This window comes from Elephantulus edwardii, unplaced genomic scaffold, assembly GCF_000299155.1.
Source record: "Elephantulus edwardii isolate Elephantulus edwardi_28Jun2011 unplaced genomic scaffold, EleEdw1.0 scaffold00353, whole genome shotgun sequence".
Lineage (NCBI taxonomy): Eukaryota > Metazoa > Chordata > Mammalia > Macroscelidea > Macroscelididae > Elephantulus > Elephantulus edwardii.
This window is the reverse complement of record NW_006400103.1, coordinates 316,353-334,244: the sequence shown is the minus strand read 5'-3', so window position 1 is coordinate 334,244 and position 17,892 is coordinate 316,353. Positions and strand designations below refer to the sequence as shown.

The following is a 17,892-nucleotide window of genomic DNA, read 5'->3' as shown; positions in this document are numbered from 1 at the left end:
GGCGCAGGATAGAGCAGGGTTTAGAGCTGTTGTGCATAGGGTCGCTATGAGTCGGAAACGACTCGATGGCACATAACAACAACAACAACAACAACAACCCGACTACTGACTTTCCCAGTGCAACATGTTTTTCCGAATGCTAAAACAAAGTGTATTGCTTGTGGATCCAAGTAAGATGAAGTCATTGACAGCTTCAATCTTTCTCCATCTATCACGATGTTGCGTATTGGTCGAGTGGCTAGAATTTTTGTTTTCTTGATGTTCAGATATAAACCATATTGAAGAATGCAGTTTTTGATCTTCTGCAGAAAGTTCTTTAAGTTCTCACTTTCAGCAAGCAAGGTTGTGTCATCTACATAATGAAGATTATTGATGAGTCTTCCTTAAATCCTGATGCCACCTTCTTCTTCATAGAGTCCAGCTTCTTGAATAATCTTCTCATCATACAGATTAAACAGGTGTATAGAAAGAATACAATCCTGATGCACACCTTCCATTGCTCTGTTGGCACAAGAGCCTCTCGGTCTCAGTATAAGTTTCACACTCACACAGTTAAGTGTTCTGGAATTCTCATTCTTCTCAGTATCAGCCAGAATTTGTTATAATCTATGCAGTCAATTGTTTCTGCATAGTAAAAAGGGAGATTTCTTCCTATTTTATTATTTGTTTTTGATAACATATGCAGCCATACACATAGTGTATACATAGTGCTATACAACCCCTTCATCAAGCTACAGTGCTACACAATCACATGCTATCTGCACAGCACTCATTCTCCCTTGAGGTGTCCCTGTACACCAAGATACTCACTGGTCCTGGTGCTGTGGTCACTGGGATCCCACACTCATACAAAGAAGACAGTTTTACTAGTTAAGAGAAACTGTTTTTAAGAAGACCTCAGTGGATATTTTTGTTTAAAGATTATCTAAGACAGTGGTTTCAGAGGTTCATGTAACATCCATGATTTCACAAAGTCTGGAGTCTACAAGAATTTGAAATTCAGCTGGGCACCTAAGCTTTTTCAGTCAAGATTCTTCTTTATTAAAAAAAAAAAAAAGACAATTTTTATTTCTGAAGCGTCCAAGCTTAAAAAAACAAAAACAAACCAAAAACCCAATAAACCACACATATTCAAACTCATTGCTGTTGAATCAGAGCGAACTCACAGATGACCGACCCCCCATCAGACTTTCAGAGGCTATAAATTTCATGGAAGATTAGTCATCTTTGTTCTGTTGAGGAGTTGGTGGATTAGAAGCACCAGGGCTCTCTAAGACTGAGTTATAGTAAAATTAAAATATTGGGATCCTCCATTCAGTATAACATAGGTCACAGAAGGGTTTTTCTAAACTAGTTCCAGAAGCTTACCTGGCCTCTACTGTGTTGATGGGAATTCTCAATCACAGATCTTAAAGCCACCTCCTGCCCTGAGTACCCTTTGGATCCTTTACTTATCTGCTTAGACGTCAAGGCCCCTATCTATGCAGGTGCTTATATGTCAGGTCTCCTATCTACACGCAGGCTCGTATGTCAGGTTCTCTGCTATGCACATATTTATATGCCAGGTCCTCTGCGATGCGTGTGTATATACATCAGGTCCTCTGCTATGCACATGCTTATATGTCAGGTCCTCTACCTACTGGCATGCTTATTGAGCGTTACAGCTCTCCTGACAATTCTCATCTTTATTCCTCATTTTATGCTTCTTTCCCCATTTGTTAAACTCTGATTCCCTTCTTTTTTTTGGTTGTGGTTTGTTTTGTGGATTCTCAAGACCATTAATACAGTAGAAAGAGTATGACCTTTGAGGTTAGAGGGCAATTTCCTGCATTGCTTTACTCAATTGACTTAACTTGCTGCCTTTCTTTATCTGTAAAATAGAGATTATTGTATAATTCATTGAGCTTCTCTGAGATTTAAATATTTTTAAACATTCATCTGAGGATTCTGTAGCTAATATGAACAATATTTCCACTTTCAAGTTTCAAGCAAACTTTTAAACTATGAATCTGTTATACACTGGGATGTGATTTCAGAGACACTTAATAATTAGCATATTCAAAGCACCATGGAAGCCTTGGGAACATAATATGAATGGCACTGGCCCTTGTCTTCAGGGGTCACAGGTGATGGAAAAGACATCTTCCAAGGGTAGAGGGCCAGTTAAATTTACCACTGGGCAGTGATGAGGGCCACAAGAGATGGTCTTCCTAAGGAGAGTTAATATAGTAGGGAGATGGATCAACTGACCAGAAGAGCGAAACGTGAATAATAAAGATTTCATCTGGAGAATGGCCTGCCAGCAGATGAAAGGGTATTATCCAAGACTAGGGGATTTAAAGGTTGTGTGTCAAGACTCAGGTAAATGGGGGAAGCAAATGCTGGCACTGATGAACAAGAGGTGAAAGCACTCGGGAAGAACAGTTGATACCTGATGACCAGCTGAGGATCTGAACTTTATGGTGAGGGCAGCAGGGAGGACCTTGGACACATGGTCTCTGGGTGGTGCAAAAGCTCAAAGTGTTAGCTGCTAATCAAAAGGTTAACAATTCAGTTTTACTCAGAAGCCTCAGCAGAAAGGGTCTGGTGATCTACTTCTAAAAAATCAACTATTGAAAACCCTGTGGAGCAGAGTTCTACCTGACATAAGTTGGATCATCCTAAGTTGGAGCTGACTCCATAGGGAGTTTTGATTGCACAGATAAACTCTAAAGTTTGCATTTGCAATATATATGAAGAAAGGGTGGTAACAGCTCCCCTTTACATAAAAAGAGAAACTGGTGCAAGCAGCAGCATTACAGCAAACTCAGTGAGCTCTGTGCCTTCTGAACAGTTACTGTGAGCAGTATTATAAATCATGAAAGTCAAAGAAATCTTAAGAGACAGAGAGAAGGAAAATCATAACCCAAATTAACATTTCTGCTCACTTGATTGGCCCATCAAGTCAGGTGGCCTTGAATACCTAATCGAGTGAGCAGAAATGCTATGATTTTTCTTCTCCCTGTCTCTTAAGACTTCTTTGTGTTTGACTTTCATGATTATCCAAGGCGACCTGACTTGATGGGCCCTGTGTGCAGGATGAGGGGGGACGGTGTACTCCACTCTCCACCCTCCAGTGCTTGGAAGTAAGTACAACAAAGTTCTCTCCAGAGTTAAACTGGAACATCACAAAATCAGGGCAAGGTTTCCATGACCTGACAGAAACATCCCAAAACATGTAGGAATTGGGATCTTGAAGGGAGGATGAGTAGAGGGAGAGTGGCTCAGACAGTGGCTAGTATGACTGGGAAATTAGATTTTAAATTTTAATTAATTTCTATTTAAGGAGGCCTTAGTGTGGTCCAGGGAGCTCTGGTGACACAGTCTGCAGGGAGTTGCATTGTGAACCCAAAAGCATTCTCTACAAGTCTGAATCTACAGCTCTGAAGGAGAAGGTTGGGCATTCTTCTAACTGCAATTTACAGTCTTGGAAACCCAATGGACAATCAGCTATGAGTTGGTGCCAAATAGACAGCAGTCAGTTTGAGGCATCTTGAGTTTCCTATATTCGTGTTGGATTCCTTCCTTTCAGATCTTAGTCGTCAGTCCTCTAAGCACAAAACTCTCCCTCAACCCTCTTCCCCATAGCAGAGCTACTCTGTGCCTGCCTCAGAAACTTCCCAGTTGATTCGCATGTGGCTGTTCTCCTGACACTGTCACGAGGACGAGAGCTGTGGTTGTTAGGCAATGAGGAGGGGCTTTGTTTGACCCACACTGTCACTTTTAGCTGGCTGTGGTTATTACTGCTCTATTACTGGTGTCAAGTCTATAAATCCATCCATTTCTCTTCTGAGGTCTGGCTAACTTGTAAAATTTCTTGTGCACGTATTTAGTAACTCATTTGTTTTATTTGAGTAACATAACTAACCTTTTCTCCTTCTATTCATACAGGAAGTTCTTCTTCAGAAGTCCACCTCCCCCTGCCATCCACACTACCCATTAAAACAGGCATCCCCTGTGAATGAGTATATGCTTAAATGACATGTAAAAACTTTCTTGTTTGAGTTGTTTTACTTTATTCTTTAACTTGGCATTTACTTTCACTTACCAAGATAAAGAAAAATAACACTAGCACAATCACACTTTATATACACCATAGAAATAAATGCTGCATTTTACACATATGTGTAAATAGAAATGTGTATGTGTGTTTATGTATATATATGTATGTAAATATACTGTCAGCAATAGTAACACATTTACAGAATTCGTCAGACAATTTTTTGTACACAATTTTCTGTGTCATCTTGGTTAATCCTCTCAAGAACCCAAAGAAATAGGTCCTATTACTATCCTTACTTCACAGGAGGAAAATGAGGCAGAGAGGTTAAGCAATTTGCCAAAGGTCACATGGCTTAGCAGTGGAGCCAGGTTATCTAGTATGTTTATTATCTCTAGTCTAATCAATCCCAATATTGTTGCTTATATCTTCTTTAAGGAACTGAAGAACAAATTCAAACCTCGAGTTGCTATAATCAAGGATGCTTTAGGTAGAATATTAAATTATCCAGGAAGTATTAAAAGAAGATGGAAAGTATTATATTTTAGGGCATTATGTGCACCATAAGAGTACGGAATGACGATTGCAGAGTGGATTATATTTGGGGTGGGGTGAGGTTGGAGGGTCTGCAAGGAGGATTGTGTACCAATGAAGGAGTTTTTCTTTTGCTTTTCAAGGAGAGGAGTGAAAGGGGGTGGGGGGTGGGGGGAGAGAAAAATGCAACAATTAATGAATGAAATTCCAAAATCTCTGTAGATGTTCACTGAAATAAAAAAAAAAGATGGAAAGAATATATTGAGTCACTGTATCAAAAGGAATGGCAGACACAGAAGAATTTAATGAAACAACATATGAGCAAGAGCCTATGGTGATGAAGGAAGAAGTTCAGGCTGCTTTGAAGGAAATAGCAAAAAATAAGGCCCCAGGAATAGATAGTATATCAATTGACATATTTCAGCTAACAGATGCTGCCCTGGACATGCTCACCAAGTTGTGCCAAGAAATCTGGAGAACAACCACTTGGCCAACTGACTGGAAGAGATCTATATTTGTTCCCATCCCAAAGATGGGTGACCCAACAGAGGGTGGAAACTATAGAACAATATCATTGATTTCACATGCAAGCAAGATTCTACTGAAGATTATCCAAAAATGACTGGAACAGCACATCAGCAGAGAACTGCCAAAAGTCCTGGCTGGGTTTAGAAGTGGTCATGGTACTAGGGGTATTGTAGCTAATGTTAGATGGATCTTGGCTGAAAGCAGGGAATACCAGAAGAATGTCTATCTGTGTTTCTTTGATTATGCAAAGGTGTTTGACTGTGTGGATCATAACAAACTGTGGCTGACTCTGAGAACAACGGGAATTCCAGAACACTTGATCATGCTAATGTGCAACCTATACTTGGACCAAGAGGCAGTCATCAGAATGGAGCAAGAAAACACTGCATGGTTAAAAATTGCAAAGGGCATATGCCAGGGATGTGTCCTGTCTCCATACCTTTTCAACCTGTATGCAGAACAGATTATCCGGGAGGCTGGGCTCTATGAGGAGAAATGTGGAGTCAGGAATGGTGGAAGATCTATCAACAATCTGCATTATGCAGATGATACAACCCTGCTTGCTGAAACTGAGGAGGACCTGAAGAGCTTGCTGCAGAGGGTCAAGGAGTGCAGCCTTCAATATAGATTGAGGCTCACTGTCAAGAAGACAAAGATTCTCACCACTGGACCAATTGGCAGCATCAGGATGGATGGTGAAGAAATTGAGATTGTTCACAGTTTAATTTGCTTGACTCCACAGTCAACATTCTCGGAACCAGTAGCCAAGAAATGAAAAGATGTATTGCAATGGGAAAGTCTGCTGTTAGGGACCTTTCCAAAGTTCTGAAGAGCAATGGTGTCTGGCTGGAGACAAAGGTGAGTCTGATACAGGCCATGGTCTTAGCAATCACTTGTTAAGCATCAGAGAGTTGGACAAAGACTAGGGAGGATAGAAGGAGAATTGATGCCTTTGAGCTGTGGTGCTGGAAAAGAATATTGAGGATACCACGGACTGCTAGGAAAACAAATAGATTCATCCTGGAGAGGGTTAAACTAGGCGGCTCCTTGGAGGCAAGGATTCAGAAGCTTCGTCTAACATACTTTGGACATCTTGTAAGGAGGGACATAATGCTTGAGGGGAAGGCCCTCTATGAGGTGGATTGATTCAGTGACTGGGGTAATCGGGATGGCTGTATTGGACATAATGCAATTGGCACAGGACAGAGCAGAGTTCAGGGCTGTTGTACATAGGGTTGCAATGAGTCGCAAGCGACTCGATGGCACATAACAACAACAACAACAACAACAACAACAAATCTTCTTTATAGCTCTTTCGTCCTATTTTCTTTTTCATCCTATTTTCTAAAGCTGAATGTCTCAAACTAAATTTTGACATGACAAAGTCAGAACTTAAGTGTTAGATCTGGTTACTAAACTACTGCAAAGCAGAGCAACGGGATACTGAGGGAAGCACTTCGGAAGAACAGAGGTCAGTGACAAAATCTGTTGGTCTCTCTGGCCAGATCTGTTCTGATCCTGCCCTTTGGACATATATATTAGTATGCAGGCCTGTAGACTCTGCTCTCCCATGTCCTTACATTCCCTCCCAAGATACAGCCAGTTACATAAAGGATTCCGCACTCTGTGGCTGTGACGTTACAGAAGTGCTCCAGGATTTGGCCTCAGCACTGTGCATGTAGTTTTATGCTCGTGTGTTCATTTCTTCACTCACATGTATGCCTCACATACTTTCTGAAATTTACTGCACGCCATATATTTAGAGATAAAATGATTAATGGAAATGACCTAATTATGGGTTAAGACAAGTTGCAGAGACAAATATTAATCAAATTCTCACACTAGGAAATTTGCAACCAGGACAAGGGAATTAAAGTATATGGTACAATAACAGAGTATTTAGAAGCTGCATGTAAGTGGGCATGGGCAAGCTTTCTGAATAAGCATTGAGGGAGCTGAGAGATGAAGGCTATGCAGAGATGACACTGGTGGCTATGAGGGGGCAGCAGCAGTGACAAAGACGAAGAGGCTCCAGTGGAGGGGCACGTGGTATGTACAGAGGCTAAGCAGGGTATGGAGGCCAGAGTTGAATCTTGACCCTACGGCCAGGACAAAGCCTTATGTAGGGTGACACATGGCCAGCCAGATTTGAACTTTGCAAAGACCCTCTGGCTGTGGGAAGATGCCAGAGTCTGGTGCAGTACTAGGAATCTGAGAAAAGGAAGTTACTTCTCCTTGTCCTATCTACTCGGGGATTATATCTTGCAGATGAAATTCAGCAACAAGGTTGGTAGACTTTGTTTGAACTGGACACCCGGGGCATCATTTCTGGTGCTGTGTTCAGAGAGAAGTCAGAGGCTGAAGCTAACAAACATGGAGGACCTAGTACGTGGCTGAACCTTGGAACACCATCACATGGTCAGCTCATGCCCAGGAGCTCTGCTGTTCCAAGTGGCCCAGATGCCTCACCCAAGTTACCCAATGGGAGGTCTGATGGAACAGATGGAAGCTTACCTGGTCATTCAGTGGGATCCCTCTGCTCATCTTCATCCGGTTTTCCTCAGGATGGTAGTCATCTGCATCATAGAACATCCATCCAAGCTTAAAGAATAAAGGGAGAAGGAATGGCTAGCAGGCAGTTCAATCTGCATGGCAGCAACCCTACACCAGAGAGAGAACTCCTGAGCACCCCATTCCCCTGACGGGCAGGTTCCCCTGCACAGAACCACAGTTCCCACCCGTCACCCTGCCACAGCTCCTGTTTTCAGTCATCCCTATTTGTCATCACCACAGGCAGAATGTTTTTATCATTGGGTTTCACATGCCATGTGGAGGTGTTTGCGGCCAGTAAAGTCCCTGGGTGGCAGAAGTTTCAACCCACAGGTGCTGAGGGAGAAAGGCCTGAGGGTCTGCTCAGGGAGCCCAGAAAACTTGATGGAGCAGCTCCACTTATGTACAGATGGAGTGGCACAAGCTGTGATCAACTTGGCAGCAATCGGTTGTGGATTTTATTTGTTTAATTACCTGCCAGAAGAAAGGAGGGGACAGAGGGAGAGGAGCAATGAGAACTTAGGTCTGGTCCATGGGGACCATGTCAGAGACATAGGAACAGGTACCTCAGATGCAAGCAGGGCGCCCACGGTTGATCTGTGAAGAGGACAGAGGTTTAAATTACTGCCCATCCTGATGTGTGCACAGGTCCTCAGGTCCAGGGGCACTGGATCAATAGATGGCTGCCCTAGACAGCAATAAAGCCCACGACCCAATGATACTGAAGCGATGACACTGGACACTGAACTCTAGAGAGTGGCTTTTCTGTCTTCTAGGATTTTAAAGTCACCTCTATTTTACTTTTTATAAAGCAATGTATAAGATCATACTAACTCTCTGAAGGCTTTTCTTCAATTAGTGTTACTTTGGTCTGTGTTCTCTAAATATTTACTTTTGAGAGAAAAAATTCTGAATATGTTATTGTCGAGTATCAGGGAGTTGAAAGTGACCCATAGCTAATCCTCTTGTGGGTTTTCAGAGGCAGTAAATCACATGGGGAAAAGAACACTGCCTGTCTTTCTCCCAAGGAGTGGCTGGTGGGTTAGAACCATGTGCCTTCAGGTTGGCAGCCAGCTCCTTACCAAAGAAAATTTCTGAATTAATAATGTGACAAAATTTTACCAAGGATATAATGGGGAAAGTGTTATGATAGTACCTCTGTGAGGTTCAGAGATTCATAAATACTGTTTCAGATTTAAGAGAGCTGCTCTCACAATAAAGGGCAGGGGCACTGACTTGAGAATGACCCTCTGGTTAATGCTGTGCAAAAGCATCTGATAGGGTTATACACAGTCTAACAGGCAGCTGGGGTAGGAAAGGGCTCAGATCCAAGAGCTAGGCCAAAACTAAGTGATTGTTTACATTTTCTTCTAATTCTTCAAAACAAGGAGGCTAGAGGCACATAACACACTCATCAAGATTCAATGAGCACTTACTAGTTCCCGGGATGTCCTGGTCAGTCTACCAAAGTCTCTGCTGTCTTCAGCTTACTATCTAGGTGACTGCAGATGATGGTGGTTCTGTGTCAGAGCACTGGCCTCCACAGCATTTTCAGTGGCTGGTTTTCTTCCAAGGTGCTTCTGTGTAGATTTGAACCTCTGATCTTTCAGTGAGAAGCTAAGCACCCGAACCAACTGTATCAGCTCACCATATCCCACAGTGACCTCTTATTTTCTTCTAAATCTGCTCTCTCCACTGAATCCCTATCAGAGTATGTGGAAGCCTCCTACTTCCAGTTGTTGTTGTTGTATACCGTCAAGTTGAAACAGGCCCATAGCTGACCCTCCTGTGGGTTTTCAGAGGCAGTTAATCACATGGAAGGAGACTGCCCATCCTTTTTCCGTGGAACAGCTGGTGGCCTCGAACTAAGTGCCTTGGGATTGCAGTGCAGCTTCTTGCCAGTAGGCCACCAGAGTTCCCACTTCCAGTTACCCAGTCAAAAACTCTCAAAGTTATCCCCAACTCCTTTCTCCTCTCCTACACTCACATCCAGTCCTCCCAACACATCTAGGCAACACATACACACATTTCTTCACCAGCATTTCTCTGACCTCATCTCTCCTTCCATCACTCTGTCTCCAAAAAGCCAAGCTTCAGGGCCTTGTACTTGCCATTCTGCCCAGATATCCACAGGGATTCTTTTGTCTTATTTAAAATTTGTGTTACTGTGATTTTTAAAAAAGTGTATGGAAAATTTGGATTTCCATCCATTTGCTGTTGCACAATTTCCTTCTTTCTGCTCTACCCCTCCCCCACCTTTGCAATGCACCTCTTATTCTGGACTGTTGTCACACAAATAATGCCTAATCATATACTCCTTTTAAACAGTTCTTTCTTCTCTTGTTTCTTGTCCATCTTTGTTCAAATACCACTCCCTCAGAGATGCCTCCCCTGGCCATTCTGCCTAGAGCTCTGTGCTCCACTAATTAAAACAAACTAGTTTCTGTAGACTTGACTCTGACTCACAGAGTCTCCACGTGTGTCAGCGTTTTCAGTGGCTGTTATTTTGGAGTAGATTGCCATGCCTTTCCTCCAAGGAGCCTCTGTGGACTTGCACCCCTAGTTTCGGTTAGTAGCTGAGCATGTTAACTCTGAACCACCAGCATTCCTCCTTATGTTTCCCTGGAGCATCTCGCCACCTGACCTTTAGAGAAACAGCTGTCTGCCACCCAATACTACAATGTAAAGTCTTTGATGGCAGAGATTTTATCTGTTATATACTACATATGACCTAAAATAGGCACCATTAATGAAGTATTTTCCAAATGCTTAAATATCAAAAGTTCTAAATTATGTGGTTCAGGGATCTCTCATCAAAGACAGGATTTAAAGAGTGTTTTTGAGTAAAGTATTTAATGTTGCACAAGCCCAATAGAAAACTGATCTTATTCTAAAAGTTCTATCAGCAATTCAAAAAGTCAATTTTCAGAAATTTCCATGCTTCCTCTTTAGTTTCACTCCCACACAACTCTAGTTGTTGTATACCATCGAGTGGGAACCAACTTATAGTTCACCCTCCATCTGGTTTTCAGATGCAGTAAACTCCATAGTAGGTTGCCCTTTTTTTTCCAGCAGCTGGTAGATTTTAACTGCTTACCTGTGCATTGGCAGTGCAGTTCTTTACCCCTAAGCTATCAGAGCTCCATGCTCTAGTAAGGCTCCTTTACTATGTACAGAGAGGTTAGCATCTTAATAGGAGCAGCCTTTGCAGAGCCTTGCTTCATTTCCATTTCCTTGGAGAGGCACATCATGCTTGGAAGGGTGGAGTAGAGTGGCAGATCAAGAGAGGAAGACCCTTGATGAGACGGATTGATTCAGTGACTGAGGTAATGGGATTAAGTGTGTCAGAGACAATAAGATTGCCACAGGATAGAGCAGGGTTTAGAGCTGTTGTACATAGGGTTGCTATGAGTCACAGGTGACTTGGCAGCACATAACAACAACAACTAACAAGGAGTAAAATAATCCACCAAATTATCAGTTTGGCCTTAGTAATACCTTTAAGATTTCCCCTCTTTCCTGTGTCTGTTCCTCTGGTACCTGCAACACAAGGTTTCCCCTACAACATAAGGTTTTATTGCTCCCATCAAAAGTCTCTCATGTTGATGCAAATCTAAACAACTATGAGATAGCATCTCACCCCAGTAAGACTATCAGAATTTAACAGAAAAGCAAGTGACAAATGCTGGCGAGGTTGTGGAGAGACTGGAACTCTTATTCACTCTTGGTGGAAGTGTAAAATGGTGCAACCACTGTGGAAGGTGGTGTGGCGCTTTCTCAAAAAGTTTCAAATAGAGATACCATTTGACCCAGCAATTCCACTACTGGGAATATACCCTAAAGAGACCATAACTGTCACCCAAGCAGATATATGCACACCCATGTTTATCGTGGCTTTGTTCACAATAGGAAGGAGTTGGAAAGAACATAAGTGCCCATCAACAAATGAATGGATAGAGAAGCTGTGGTATATTCACACAATGGAATACTATGCTGCATTGAAAAACAAGGAACTCATGCAATATTATTCAAAGTGGGTGACCCTGGAGGACATTATGCTGAGTGAACTATCTCAGTCACAAAAAGACAAATACTGCATAGTGCCACTGTTGTAGAATGGGACTGACATCAGGGTTGGGGTAAGACTGAGAAAAACTGGATAAATTATGTATACTGCATGGAAACAGATGAGGGAGAGAACAGTTTAAAAGCGATATATGATAGGGTATTATGGTTATCACAAGAGTCCAGAATTAAGGTTGCGTAGTGGAGTGTACTCGAGGCGAGGGAGGGTGGGGGGATTGTATACCAATGAAGGAATTTTTCTTTTACTTTTCAAAGAGAGGAACAAACCGGAGGGGAGGGGCAGGCGGGGAGAAAAGTGCAACAATGAATGAATGGAAATCCAAAATATCTGTAAATGTTCATTAAAATATATACACTCATGTCAAAGACAACCTATAAGCAGATGTTGTATTCCCCTTTTGGCACTTTAATGTGAGCAGAAGCTTTACTATCATAATCTACATAAGTCTTCCTGAAGAATGGAGCCTTTTAAAGATCTTAGGATGGGCAACCTGATTCCTCACTCTACCTGTCATTTTTCCTTCTTATACAGCATGCCAGGACAATCCATTGTTCTTGGATTTTTGCACCTGCAATGGTTACTGCTTTTCCCTTCTACAACACAAGGCACATGGATCTGCCAAACTTCATACAGCCAGGCTGCAGGGAACCAAGTGTCAGATTTCTTGACTCTCATACATCACATTATGGTAGCAGTTTCCCATTCCTCGACTTCTTCAAATCCCACAACAGCTAGGGATCTCTAGGGTCTATGATGTATTTTTATTTCAGTTCAAGATGTCCTGACTTTTGACACCACACTGATTTTGGAAAATGATGTCTATCTACCTGAAGCAAAAAGCCTTTCAAATACACTTTAACGTGGGCAATTCTTTACAGAAAATGCAAAAGGCACTGTAAAACCATAATCAGTCCCTCTGTTGTCCACTGGATGGCAGGTTATGCCCCACAGAAGCAGACCTCCACATCTCTCTGTGTCTCTCTCTCCTGGACAGAGGGGTTTGAACTCCTCACCTTTCTATTAGCAGCCACACACTTAACCACTGCACCACTAGCCTTCACTTATCTTTTCCAGGATTCTCAGGGGTCACCCTCCAACTCTTTCCTGCTTCCAGCTCTCAGCACTGATGAGGGAAAGGAAATGTACAATCTAATTACGAAAGCGCAGGCTGACAAAGACCAGTCTGAAAAGCCTGGGGATGGACTGCGCATGCGCTTAGGGCCCCGTAGCCGCCCCTTCCCTCTCGCACTGGGACCTGGCGCCCAGAACACCTGCTCTCAGGCCGCTCCACCAGGCCCTCAGAGTGCAGACCGGGTCCAGCGCCCCGGGGCTGAGCGGCTTGCAGGAACGGAGGGAGCAGGCACCTCGGCTTTCTCTGAAGGAGGAAGGACCAGGGCCCCGAAGCCTCCCGTCCCCACAGCCCTGTGGCAGCGGCCTGGTCTCCGCGCCGCCCGGCTTCCCGACACCTACTTCCCTGAGCCGCTCACGCCCATCACCAGCAGCACGCCGGGTACCTCCATCGCCTCCTTCTTCCTCAGGGTGGTCACCAGGCCCCCTGGCGATCCTTCTTGGGTCCAGCCCACGTCCACCTGTCACTTAGACTCTCGCCCCGCCCCTCAGACTTTCACCCGCCCTTCGGACTCCCGCCCTTCCCATTTCGTCAGCGCTGGCCTGCCTCTTAGACTCTCCCCACCCATTCCGCGGGCCCTGACCTTGCCCCTTACACTCTCGCCCCGCCCATGCCTTCGTCTCCGCCCCGCAGCTTAGAATCTAGCCCCGCCCACTAGGAGACCAGAGCTCATTATATTAATAGTAATAACACAGTATGGAGACAGAAGACATCCCTGCCGTATGCTTCCCGATTTTGAACCATGAAAGTCTGCTGTTAGGGACCTCTCCAAAGTACTGAAGAGCAATGGTGTCACTCTGAAGACTAAGATGCATCTGATAAAGACTATGGTCTTTGCAATCACTTTTTATGCATCAGAAAATTGGACAATGACTAGGAAGGATAGAAGGAGAATTGATGCATTTGAGCTGTGGTGCTGGAGAAGAGTATTGAATGTACCATGGACTGCCAAGAAAACAAACTAGGCTGCTCTTTGGAGGCAAGGATTCTGGGGCTTCGTCTGACATACTTTGGACATGTTGTAGGGAGGGACAGGTCCTTGGAGAGGGACATCATGCTTGGGAGGGTGGAGAGACGGCACAAGAGGGGAAGACCCTCTATGAGGTGGATTGATTCAGTGACTGGGGTAATCAGGATGGATATGTCAGAGGAAGTGTGATTGGCACAAGATAGAGCAGGGTTTAGGGCTGTTGTACATAGGGTCGCTATGAGTCACAAGCGACTCGATGGCACATAACAACAACAGTGTCTCCTTGCTCTGTTCTGATGACTGCTTCCTGCTTCAAGTGTAAGTTTTACATAAACACAATCAAATGTTCCGGGATTCCCATTTTTCTCAGTCAGCCACAGGTTGTTGAGATCCATGTCATGGTCCTTGAGCCTTAATTAATTACTCATAGACATATGCACAGAAAAGATGATAATCATAGAAAAAAATTCAGGTCTTTTGTGCAAAGCTTACTGTGAGTCATATTCGACTCGACATCACTTAACCAGTGCTAAATGAGACTAGTTAAATTATATCTCAGTGGTGGTTTCAACTACCAACATAACTAGTTATGTTTTATCTTAGAGTAACATTCTTACACTTTGCACATCACTCTTTGTCAAATGTGCTATATGAGGTAACCTGGGTTTGCTATGATGCTGAACCTTGTGCCATGGGGATATCAAATACCAGAATGGTTTCCCATTGTGGACAGTGTTTGGTAGAGCTCCCAGTTGAAAAACAGGTTGGGAAGCAGGAGCGGCATCCACTTCCTAAACCACATGCCTCTGGAAACTATGAACTTGGAGAAAAAAAAGATAGCTGAGGAAAGGCATTAGGTCTTTTATTCATAGAGTTGCTATGAGTTGATCTCATCTCGATGCCAATCAACAATAACAACAGACATATTATGAAAGCCAATTACAATTTATTGATTCATTAATTAATTCATAGCAATAATTGCCATTTATCTACATTGCAATTAATAAATTCACCACAACATATTGATTCATCAATTCATGGCAAGCATTAAATAGTTACTTGTAATTTATCTACATTGCAATTCAAAAATTCATCACAACATATTGACTCATCAACAGTGGGGAACACTCACTCACCCCGGGAACCCAACTGGTCTCCTTCTTTTGCCTCTCATGGTCATTAGTACAATCGGGGGGTTCTGAGCTAGTTCAGGAGTTTGATGTAGCCAAGGGGTTCTCAGCTAGTTCAGTAGTTCGATGTAGTCAATATCCGCCAGTGTGGGCAGAATCCTCCACTGTCTCAGTAGCTAATGTCCATCAGTGTAGGCCAGAGTTCTTGGCTCTGAAAAGAACCTTTAAGTCTTTAGTGTTCAGCTAATTGTGAAACGCAGAGAGAGATTTGCTGAGCACAGCCAGAGTTTATCTACTCTGGCTTCTCTGCTATACATTATGGTGAGGCAATTGGGGCATGCTGGGACATGTTGAATAACAATATGGGTTTGACCAATCATGTTCAATACTAATTGTGTTATTTGGCAACATGAGCAGTAACCAGTCATAGCTCCTTATCAATGGTCTACCTCTGTTGTGGTCAGTGGGGCCCTAGAGCTATTAGAGGCCTATTTGGGCATGTTTGGGCATATCGGCTTTTCAGTATATTACCACAATGTTCTTAACATAATTTCTAACCATAACATAGCAGATTCCTAACATAATTCTTATTATTATTTCTAACATATACCATAGAAGATTCCCAGTATATTTCTTATTCTTATTTCTAACATAGCAGATCTCCAACATATTTCTTATTTCTAACATATAACATAGCAGATTCCCAATATATTTCTTATTCTTAAATTTAGCAACATGAGCAGTAACAAGTTACATTTTCTTATCAGGATTCACACATGCTGAGGACAGTAGCTTTACAAGCAAGTTGTCAGTTACATTCCCTTATCAAGGGTTTGCACCTACTGTGGTCAGTGGGGATATAGGCCTCAAAGGCCTATTTAGGCATGTTAAACTGTTAGTATATTTTTTCACAAATATTCTTATTTCCAAACTTAAGCATCAAATTCATCATAATATTTTTCCACAGCAAACATATTTCATAATATATTTTACAGCAAATTAATAGCAAATGGATATTTCATAATATATGTTACAGCAAAATGAATATATTTTTCTTATACCTAAACTGCTCATAACAGATCCAGGAGGCAGAAATGTGGCATCAGGATTGGTAGAAGATTCATCAACAGCCTGTATTATGCAGATGACACAACCCTGCTTGCTGAAACTGAGGAGGCCTTGCTGCAGGAGGTCAAGGATGCCTTCCACAGTGGTTGCACCATTTTACACTTCCACCAACAGTGAATAAGGGTTCCAGTTTCTCCACAACCTCGCCAGCATTTGTTGCTTGCTGTTCTGTTAAATTTTGCTATTCTGACAGGGTGATATGGTATGTCATAGTAGTTTCCCTTTGCATCTCTCTTAGAGGTAGGGATTTTGAACATTTCTTCATGTGCTTGTTAGCCGTCAGAATGTCATCTTCTGTGAAGTGCCAGTTCATATCCTGTGCCCATTTTTCTATTGGATTATTTACCTTTATCTTGTTGTGTTGCTTAAGTATTTTATAAATTCTGGATATAAGTCCTTTATCTGATGTATCATTACCAAATACCTTTTTCCTAGTCCGTGGCTTCCCTTTTTATCCTGTTGGTGAAGTTTTGGATGTGCATAGGGATTTGATTCTTAGAAGGAGGTATGGTGCTTTCTCAAAAAGTTTCAAATAGAGATACCACTTGACCCAGCAATTCCACTACTGGGAATATACCCAAAAGAGACCATAACTGCCACCCAAGCAGATATATGCACACTTAGGTTTATCGTGGCTTTGTTCACAATAGCAAGGAGTTGGAAACAATCTAAGTGCCCATCAACAAATGAATGGATAGAGAAGCTGTGGTATATTCACACAATGGAATACTATGCTGCATTGAAAAACAAGGAACTCATGCAATATTATTCAAAATGGGTGGCCCTGGAGGACATTATGCTGAATGAAATATATCAGTCACAAAAGGATAAATACTGCATAGTGCCACTGTTGTAAAACAGGACTGACCTCAGGGTCGGGGGAACACTAAGAAAGATGGGTTCAATAATGTATACTGCATTGAAACATATGCGGGAGAACACTCTTTAAAAGGGATATGTGATTAAGTATTTTTGTCATGACAGGAGTCCAGAGCTAAGGCTCCATAGTGGAGTGGAACTGGGGGGAGGGATTGTAAAACAATGGAAGAATTTTTCTTTTACTTTTCCAAGAGGGTAGTGTACTAGGGGGAAGGGTTGGGAGAGGAGAAAAGTGCAACAATGAATGAATGGAAATCCACATTCTCTGTGAATTTTCATTGAAATTAATAATAAGTTTTTTAAAAAGGGACTGCAGCCTTCAATATGGATTGAAGCTCAACATCAAGAAAACAAAAATTCTTACCGCTGGGCCAATTGACAGCATCATTATGGATGGTGAAGAGATTGAGATTGTTAAAAGCGTTAGTTTGCTTGGTTCCATAATCAACAGTCTTGGTACCAGCAGCCAGGAAATCAAGTGACAAATTGCATTGGGAAACTTGGCTGTCAGGGTTCTCTCCAGAATACTGAAGAGCAATGATGCCAGTCTGGAGACTAAGGTGTGTCTGATCCAGGCCATAGTCTTCTCAATTGCTTGCTGTGCATCAGAGAGCTGGACAATGGCTAAGAATTATAGAAAGAGAATTGATGCCTTTGAGCTGTTGTGCTGAAGAAGAGTGTTGAATACACCATGGACTGCTAAGAGAACAAACAGGTTTGCTCTGGAGAAGGTAATACCAGGCTGCTCCTTGAAGGCAAGGATTCTGAAGCTTCATCTGACATACTTTGGACATGTTGCAAGGATAGAGCAGTCTTTGGAGAGGGACATCATGCTTGGGAGGGTAGAGGGACAATGCAGGAGAGGAAGACCCTATATTAGGTGGATTTATTCAGTCACTGGGGCAATGGGGGTAGGTG

At 42.6% G+C, this 17,892-nt stretch overlaps 1 protein-coding gene across 1 annotated transcript in view; it reads right to left on the bottom strand.

Annotated features, from left to right (window-relative positions):
- Positions 1-13,258, bottom strand: part of LOC102845149 (probable gluconokinase-like) — a 27,178-nt gene extending 13,920 nt beyond the window's left edge. Inside the window, exons 1-3 of the mRNA XM_006901949.1 lie at positions 13,209-13,258; positions 8,218-8,248; positions 7,616-7,702 (exon numbers count right to left, since the gene is read on the bottom strand). Of these exons, the coding sequence (XP_006902011.1) occupies positions 7,616-7,702; positions 8,218-8,248; positions 13,209-13,258 (168 nt within the window). The remainder of the gene's footprint in view (positions 1-7,615; positions 7,703-8,217; positions 8,249-13,208) is intronic.
- Positions 13,259-17,892: the final 4,634 nt, after the last annotated feature.